The sequence below is a fragment of the Ascaphus truei genome, chromosome 4, assembly GCF_040206685.1.
Source record: "Ascaphus truei isolate aAscTru1 chromosome 4, aAscTru1.hap1, whole genome shotgun sequence".
Lineage (NCBI taxonomy): Eukaryota > Metazoa > Chordata > Amphibia > Anura > Ascaphidae > Ascaphus > Ascaphus truei.
Window position 1 is genome coordinate 407,231,275 of NC_134486.1, and position 10,078 is coordinate 407,241,352.

The window sequence follows — 10,078 nt, forward strand, 5'->3', positions numbered from 1 at the left end:
GGCCTACCGTGGGGACCCAATTGTGGCCCACGGTGACCAAGGAGACCACCTGGGGGCCATGGTGCTGGCGGGATCCACCAGCAGGCCTCCAGAACCTGTGTAAAAAGGGCTGCTGGTAAACTGTAGGTCTGTCCAGGTGCCCCGTCAGCCCACCGGGGACTCGCGTGGGGCTGCGTTATGAACCCTGTATGTAAAAGAATAAATCTTGTATTTATGGGGGGGCACAGGGGGTGGGTAATGTATTTAATAAATATAATGCTGTTTATTGTGGGTCACTATTGTTTTTATTGTGGGTACTGGGGGTGGAGGGGGGGGTGTTTCCCCAACGGTATGTGGGTAGGCCTCCCTTGTGGGTACTGGGTGGTTAGGCCTCACGGGGGGGGTTAGTGTGGGAGGGTATGTAGGCATCCCGAGTGGTGGGTGAGGGTGGGTTAACCCCTTAATGACTTTAGCGGTTAGTTACCGCTATGGTGATTAAGGGGTTAGGGGACATTACTTTGTATGTTTTAATTTTTGTCTCTTTTTTGCAGCAGCGGAGGGGCCATGTGCAGGTGGGTAGTGGGTGTGGGTGTGGTTATTTACATGGGATCCCCCTCCCCACATTTACATACAGTACACTGCACTCACAGAAACACAGGCCAGGCAGATTTAACAGACACAATAGGGGGAGGGGGGCTTACACAGATTAGTCAAAGCAGGGAAGCTTAGCAGACACAATAGGGGGAGGGTTTTTTACATAGATTACAGTGAAGGCAGGGAAGCTTCACACACAATAGGGGAGGGTTTTTTACATAGATTACAGTGAAGGCAGGGAAGTTTAACACACACAATAGGGGGAGGGTTTTTTACATAGATTACAGTGAAGGCAGGGAGGTTTAAAACACACAATAGGGGGAGGTTTTTTTACATAGATTACAATGAAGGCAGGGAAGTTTAACACACACATTAAAAATATGTATGTAATGTATTTATTGTTTATTCTGCCTTAACCCTTCATTGCCTTAGCGGCTATACGCTATGGTAATGAAGCAGCATTTCTGTATTTTTAATAATACTGTGCAGGAGCAGGGGGTTCCCTGAGCATTAATTTCTGGCTCAGGGAACCCCCTGCTCACTGTACAATATTATTAAAATACAGAAATGCTGCTGCATTACCATAGCACATAGCCGCTAAGGTAAAGAACGATTCTTTATTGATGTGTGTGTTTTATTTATACTGCACATGTGCAGAGGGTCTCCGGAGCAGAACCGCTGTGGTTTTAGGTCCGGGGACCCCCTGCTCCCTGAGATACAGGCCCCTTTAGGGGGTGCCGGTATCCCTCTGCTTGGTTTACAGGCTGCGGTCACGTGATCGGGACCTTGAAACGCAGAGGGATACCGGCACCTCATAAAGGGGGCTGTATCTCGGGGAGCAGGGGGTCCCCTGACCTGAAACCAACGCGGTTCAGCTCCGGAGACCCCCTGCACATCTACACTATAAATAAAAATGTATTTCAAATGTATTTATTTATAGTCATTTATTTATTTAGATTTTTTTTTTTTTTTTTGGCGGCTGCTGTGTGTGATTTTTTTTATTGTGGGTAGTGGGGGTGGGTGAAGGGGGTATTAGCCCCAATGGTGGTTGTTTAGGGCTTGCGGGGGGTAGCGGGAGGGCTTAACCCCTTCATGACGGTAGCGGTATTAACTGCTACGGTCATGAAGGGGTTAAGTGCACCCGCAACCCCCCCACAAGTCCTAAACTCACACCAAGGGTCAAATACCCCCTTCACCCACCCCTGCTACCCACAATAAAGCGGGCAGAGTGGGTTAACCCCTTCATTGCTTTAGCGGCTATACGCTATGGTAATGAAGCAACATTTCTGTATTTTTAATAATATTGTGCAGGAGCAGGGGGTTCCCTGAGCATTAATTTCTGTCTCAGGGAACCCCCTGCTCACTGTACAATATTATTAAAATACAGAAATGCTGCTTCGTTACCATAGCACATAGCCGCTAAGGTAAGGAACGAGTGTTTATTTATATATGTTTTTTATTCATACTGTACATGTGCAGAGGGTCTCCAGAGCAGATCCGCTGTGGTTTTAGGTCCGGGGACCCCCTGCTCCCCGAGATACAGCCCCCTTTAGGGGGTGCCGTTATCCCTCTGCTTTGTTTACAGGTCGCGGTCACGTGATTGGGACCTTTAAACGCAGAGGGATACTGGCACCTCATAAAGGGGTCTGTATCTCGGGAAGCAGGGGGTCCCCCGACCTGAAACCAACGCGCTTCAGCTCCGGAGACCCCCTGCACATGTACACTATGAATAAAAATATATTTAAAATAATTTTTAATGTGCCGATGTTTGCGCAGAGAGAGCAGCAGATCTCTCTCTGCTGCAAACACATTTCGCCCCCGCCAGCCCATAGTATCATTCATGTGCATATACAGTACTGTATGTGTACAGTACTGTATGTTAGGGGTTATAGGGGTTGTTGTTATACAGTATATATACTGTATATATATATACTGCATTACAATTCATGATTTTATGCCATCTGGCGGACACGCGAAGCATTGCAGCCTAATAAATCCTGAACCATTATAAATTAACACATCAGCCGCGCGTCAGCCGGGCATCACCCCTGGCTTGGAACGTGGCATGCTCCAGGTGAACAGTGTCACATTCCAGGAACCTGCCAGGTACAAACCGGTGATTTGTTAGAATAAAGTCTGCCGCAGCAGTACTCTAAGTACAAATATAGGATAAACGTTATCGGTCATCTAAATTTAGCATAGGTTTAACTTGATGGACAAATACAAAAGAAACAGCGCAAAAGACCTCATAGTGTAGTATGAATATAAAATTATATTGGTAAAACAGGTGAGTATTGCACGTACATCAGATAAAATAATTACTGGCAGTACATGTATATGGACATGTTACCAATCAGAACCACGGGTGGAACGGGCAATCATCAGGTGGATATTCTCTCCTTCCCCTCTCCTTTGGTGGATCAAGGCTGCTGTGGTGTATGGTGTTACCCCGACATCCAGCTGCAGTAGTCCGGTGGAATTCGTCTACTTCACAGCTGTGATCATCCCTGAAGAAGTACTGTAATAGTACGAAACGCGTTGGATAAGAGGACGCTTCTCTAGTACTACCCACTGTGCATTTGTATCCTGTATATACCCTTTATTAATCTCCGTTCCCGCCCGCTGCCTCCCTGACCGGCTGAGATCGTGAAGACGCTACTAGATGACGTCATTGACGTGCGCCAGAGTCTGACGTCACACGCCGAGAGATACAGGGTGAGAGCCTGTCTCGCTGGATCAACAGCCGCACAGCAGACAAAATCTACCGGGCGTGCTGAAATTGGATGCCGTGAGCCTGCCCCGCTGAAACAACAGCTGTGAAGTAGACGAATTCCACCGGACTACTGCAGCTGGATGTCGGGGTAACACCATACACCACAGCAGCCTTGATCCACCAAAGGAGAGGGGAAGGAGAGAATATCCACCTGATGATTGCCCGTTCCACCCGTGGTTCTGATTGGTAACATGTCCATATACATGTACTGCCAGTAATTATTTTATCTGATGTACGTGCAATACTCACCTGTTTTACCAATATAATTTTATATTCATACTACACTATGAGGTCTTTTGCGCTGTTTCATTTGTATTTGTTCTTCTAGTTGGTCTGTGGAGCCATTCCACGAATACAGCTGCACACCTTCACAAAGTAACAGGTTTATATATATATTTAATCACTTTATCACTGTAAGAATACACCACTTTGTTCACAATTTATAGAGCGCAGTTCACTCCTTGTTTGTTTCTTAACTTGATGGACGTATGTCTTTTTCCACCTCATCTACTATAACGTAACATAATGATTGAGCAATTGTTCAGTGGAGCTTAACATTTAAACAGAGAAAGTGTGAGTTGACGGAGGAGTGATGGAGTGTTATTGGGTGGAGAATCAAGAGATACCCTAACTTTTTGACATGAGCCAAGGATGTACCTTTTTTTATTACTTTGAGTGAAAAAAATATGGGAGCCAGTGAAGATATTTACTTGAAAGCAAACAAATAAAGAGTGATGGCTGTGGTTGTAATACATCTTTTAAAATGCCTAATGCTAACTCAAGTGTAACATACACCACATGCAAAACCTCCAATCCACAATTGATGGAATTGTAGATTTGCATCATAATCAAACTAACTCACAGAATATGCATGGGTAATGTAAATAACAAGGCTTGGTAGCCCTATATAACAATGAGGGCAGCTTAAGTGGGAACCAAAGTCTGTCTGTCTCAGCAACTGACAGTATCTCATGTCACAGTTTCAGAATTAGTGATTTGTGAAGAACAATCAAGTTCAAAGGCAAGACAATGGATTTCCTTCTGCGTATGTTTTTCTTAGTCCTGCTGTGGATTGAGTTCATCTTGGGGATTACACTAAATTCATTTATCGTGGCCACAACTTCCATGGAATGGATAACATTTAAGTGCCTGCGTACAAGTGACAAAATCTTGGTGTCTCTGGGGTTGTCCAGAATTTGTTACCAATGGGGTATTATGTTGCATAATATATTTCATATATATTTACCAGAGTTATATTTGCAGATGTATTTTAATGTCATTTTTTTGGTTGTAAATATGTCTGTGAACTTCTCCAGTCTCTGGTTTGCCACTGTGCTCTGTGTATACTACTGCGTTAAAATCACAAACTACAACCATTTCTTATTCATCTATGTGAAAGTCCGGATCAACAAAATAGTCCCATGGTTACTTCTGGCATCTCTGCTGACTTCTCTGGCTTCCAGTCTCCCATTTGGCTGGTATGCTTTTACCTTGAACTGCAATAATTCAACAAACAACCTCTTGAAAAACAGCTCTGTGCAAGATGTTATTTTGGTGCAAGATTATACCAACCAGTACATTATGTGCGGCTTCGGAACTTCGCTGCCATTCACCATATTTTGTGTTGCAACTTTCCTTTTAATTAAATCGCTTTCGATGCACATCAGGCAGATGAGAAGCAGCGGCATGGGCATTAGAAGCCCCAGCTTGGACACTCACTTCAGAGTAGTAAAAAGTATGGTCTTTTTCCTTTTCCTAAATATCATTTGTTTCAGTAGCATGAATGTGATATTTTCCGGGGTGCTGCCAATAGGAAACCCTTGGTTTATGTTCCTCTCTATTTTGACTTCTGCCTATCCGTTTCTGCACTCTGTGGTTTTGATCTTCTGCAATAAAAAGCTCAAACAGACATTTCTAGATATATGCCACGGAGCTGTGAAATTTACTCAAAAACAGAGAAATTCTGCCAAATCCAGCAACAATTTCACAACTGGACGTCCACATGGTAAATATCTAGATTGTTAAACAATATGGCAATTTTACTGACCAAAAAAATGATGTCAGTGTAATCGATGAGAGAAATAATGGGTATTTGCCAGATAACATTCAATTCAAATGGACACAAAGAAACTAGAAATATATTGTCTATTTTTCACACACTGGGTGTTAAATCTTTCTTACATTGATATGTTGTTTTAAAAAACTATGTTCTTAGCACTGCTTAGGGGCGATGAAAACAAGAAAGAAAGAAGAGAGGCACAGTTACAATGGCAAAGCAGACACAAACATACTGTACATTTAAAGAAGGTGAAATATAATCCCCAACCCATTTACTGCCAGATGGGTCATCAATTTATTGGGGTTATTTCATAAATGCAAAATAATGCCGATCAAGGCACTATCACATGGACGTTTCTGTGCTATGCTGCCCCGATCAGCACTATTGCAGTTCAATGAATAGTCCCCATTGTCTATTTCATAGAGATCAATTACTTAATAATATGCTTTTAAGCTTTTTCTTCTGATTTGAGAAATTCTGAGTATTAATATGCAATATGTTCTACACTTACAAATTGAAAATATATTGCATAGGTGAATGATTTTATTGTTTTGCATTGCATTTATGTGTTGCAAATTGGATTTTCAATAGTAAAATACCAAACTAGCACGTACCACACGGAAGAATAAATACTGCCTCATTATTTGGTCACTTTTTGATTTACAAACACAATAAATAAGTGGTAAGGTCATACAATGCATTCAAAGGGTCACTCTATCCTGGGAATAACAGTGCTTATGGGCTTAATTGATTAAATGGAGGTGATTGACATCTTTAAAAAAAAGAAAACAGGCAACTGTGCGTATTGTTAAAAAAATACTTAAGCATCCAGTGTAGCCACAGTAAACAAATGCTTTGGAGGGCTTTAATCATCTTTATCTCCTTTAGGTAGGAAAAAATACCCCATTCATGAGATATTCATCATAATATAATAATATTTGCACATAAATATATGGTTTAAACACAGTAAGAAAAAATGTTGAATGGAATAAGAATGGATAACAATAAGCTGTATTGCACATACAGATTTATGAAACCATGTGAATGGTAGACGTGAATAAGGGAACCGATTGGACCCTTAAATAGTGTGTGAGTAACTACCACAATAAGGTTGTAACTGCCTACACAATAAATAACCACAATGAAATTATTGACTCCTAATGCAGCACTTAATTTTCATCACATATACTGTATAAAAATGTATTTTGGAAAAATCACAGCCCGTGTGAAACGTGCATCGGGTCGGTGTGTGAATAGAGTCAGATTAAGAACTTGCTTTTGGAAGACATTTATGAAACATACTGATGGGATAGAACAGAGAGGATAAAGGACTATTACAACCATGATATTGGGACAGTCCTATCCAATCATTTGTTTGCATATTTTTCTCTGTACTATTATATGTGTCTTGTATACATACTGTATTTTTATACAGTGTATGTGATGGGAATTAAGAGCTGCATTAGGAGCAAATATATCGGTGGTATTTCTCATGTAAAAGTAAAAGTCCTATAAAATATACACACAAAGTGAGTCTTTCTCAGTTGAGTGTATAGTTACCAGTGATTTGCTGGCCTGATTTTAGCCTTTAGTAGCTTCAATACAGAGTTTCATTTTTAAAACAACATGCATGTTTCTTAGAAAACAATCGATTCCAATGCTGTTATACAGATATCTTCTGGGTATAGCAGTACACACTGTATACATGTATATATCCTTCTTTTACAGAAGCAGCTGGTATGCAGTGTACAGCCTGCAGAGCAGCACCTTGCAGTTGAGTGACTGAAAGCTGATTAGATACAAGAAGTTCCTCCCCAGTGGATCCTTCCATTCTCCATATCATTGTGCTCTTTCTTACAGACTCCTTTGCTCTGTCAGCGTATTGCATGTAGCCCCATTATTTGTTCTATCAGTTTATTGCTAGTAGCCCCATTATTTGTTCACAGTTAAACTAATCCTAACTCATTCACTGGTGTAGTTCATCTTGAGTCTGCGGAAACCTACATTTGTTCTCTTGCTTTCAGGACATCTGTGAGAGGCGGCATTGTACATTCACTGGATTGTCTATCACCAACTTTCAATAATATTTAATGTTTTGTTTTATTTATGCAATAAAAATTAGTTACCCCTAGGGTGGCTGTATAATTTATAGGAAGTTGGTCATTATTAGTGATTGTGAAAACTTTTAAACTGTGTGGAAAGCAAAGAACGTGATTTAACATTTCAACGCACCGGCTTTCATGACTTTTAATGAGAACAGTAAATTCCCATTTGGGGCAAATTCATTGTAATAATAATAATTACCCAATAATTGTACCCAGAAGAGGCAGATCACAGTTGAGTTGAATAGAGGTTTTCTGCAATAAGCCGCTTTTCAATATATTGAATGATCTCCTTTGTTTTATAATTTAATGACCTAGGTTTATTGTTTAATAAAGATAAATTCAACAATATTTGTTTCCAACGTGATTGACTGCAGCTTGAAACTGAAATGCTGTATTTTTCATCACACAGTATCCCGGTTATGATGACTAGAACAAATGAGTATTACTTACTGCACCGACACACTTTATTCGAGCAAATACCCGGTATGTACCTGGCAGATACCTGGAATGCGCCACTCCTCACCTCTGACAAGCCCCGTTGCATTTGCCTTCCCAGCCTGGGTTCATGCCTGGCTGATGGGCGGCTGATCTGTTAAATGATAATGATTAGGATTTAATAGGCTGCAATGCTTCGCGTGTCTACCAGATGGCATTAATTCATGAATTGTAATGCAGTATATATATATATATACTGTGCAGTATTGCAGCCAGCGGGAATAAAATGCTTCAATCCCTGCTTGGAAAATAACTCAATGCCCTCGGGCAGAAAACCGTCACAAACCTCAATACACCCGGGTATACCCGAATTCGTGGGACTAGCCGAGCTCGAATAAAGTGTGTCGCCAGTGTATCAAGCAAATACTGTATTTATGCGTGTGTGTGTCTGTGTGTGTGTCTGTCTTGTTATACTGTTACAGGATTCAGTACCAACTTTAGCAGAGTATTTGGAATCTCAAACTAATTGGGCGGGAGAGGGGAGTTAATGGAGAATCCTTTTAGGTTTAACGCATTAGAACAGATAGGTCAAAGTAAATAGCATAGGTCTGCAAAATAACATACATAGCAGTCCTTAATCTCCGGTATATGAAAGGGAGTTCCGGCTCTCCCCCAGACAGGTGCTCTGCAACCTGTTTCCCACACAGATTGAGAGCAGAGAGAGCAGGAAGTCAGCTGCCTGCCTTTTAAACCTCCCCTGTCCCATCAGCTAGCAGACCTATACGCTAGGGTGTATTTTTTTCTGGTCTGCTAGAGCGAGAGAGTTTTTAACGTCTTATATACTCTCAAACAGGGAAATAAAAATGGAACTGTGGAACTTTTCTGCTATCATTCTATTAATTTCCATCTTCTTCTCACCCAATATAAAATGCATCCCCTTTTACCTCTTTGCTCCAGACTGGCACCTGGAGCTGAGGTGGGGGTCTGAGTTATTTGTAGGCTCTCGATATGCCACATGTGGCTTACGGTCAGAGGGTGGGGAATAAGTACACGATGGGTATGGTACACCTGCTTTTATGAAATCCTTACCCAGTTCTAAAGACCTCATAATCCTCAGCAAAGGATAACTATACTCATCATACAACATACATATATTCTAACATTTAATAAAACACTGTGTAGGTGTGTGTCCGTGTCAGTTAAGAGTAGACCACCCAATCTTGGGTATATGGACCTATATAATGGTGCCAGCACACAGTGGGAGCGCTTAATGTACAGTACTAAAGTGTTGCAGGTATGCACTTCACAAAGATGCTTCAGTACCACTTTAACTGCTGACATTGGATGATCGACACTCTGTGCACTTTCCAGCGCACATCTGATGGGCCTTGCTGCACCAGGTACTGCTCTCCCTCCAGTGGATCTTCTGCTCTCCTTTCAGTGAATCTCAGCTCTCTCTCAGTGGGACTCATACTGGCCCCGGATCAGACTTGATCGAACTTGAAGACATTAATGCTCATGCCCCTTAGTCCCACCTCTTCCACAGCCTTTGTCATTGGCAGATATTATGTCTATCACCAGTCACATGTCCATAGCACACTGGCGTGGAACTTGCCAGGGGGTAATGTGAGTTTGTTGCTTACATCACACAGGTTGTTGGAAAAAAAAAGTATAAACATCCATACATTGTGATTATATACAGTTGCATTTCAGTGTACAGTACAAAACTGATATACCATAAACATACACTATGTAACTATGAAACACCAAAATATTAAAGCAGTTACAAGGTTACACAAAATATAATTTAATGGCTTAAAGAAGTCACGGCAGTATCCAACGTTTTGGTGCAGACCTAAAGAAGCCACTGGCAGGTCTTTCCATGCTGAGAATACTGTGGGACCATCCTTACGGTCTTAACCATCTCTTATGGCCTCTACTCAGAATATGCAGAAACATAGACAAACAGCCCCAATGCCGGTGCAACAGGATATCTTGAAGGGATATATATATTTATCAATATGAATTGTCTTGGTGAGTCAAGAGAAGATGTTGCTTGTTGGGAATTTTATAACTTCTAAAATCCAGTGATCTGGTATACTCATGTAGCCGGGCCCCTTTCCCTCCCTTACA

At 41.5% G+C, this 10,078-nt stretch overlaps 1 protein-coding gene across 1 annotated transcript; it reads left to right on the forward strand.

Moving 5' to 3' along the window:
- The first annotated feature begins 4,642 nt into the window (after positions 1-4,642).
- On the forward strand, positions 4,643-5,371 carry LOC142492459 (taste receptor type 2 member 39-like). The gene has a single exon (XM_075595095.1). It carries the CDS (start codon positions 4,643-4,645, stop codon positions 5,369-5,371), a length of 729 nt encoding a protein of 242 aa, XP_075451210.1.
- Positions 5,372-10,078: the final 4,707 nt, after the last annotated feature.

What these genes read in the sequence shown, in the direction of transcription:
- LOC142492459 (XM_075595095.1), top strand. Translation starts at nt 4,643, where the DNA reads ATGTCTGTGAACTTCTCCAGTCTCTGGTTTGCCACTGTGCTCTGTGTA.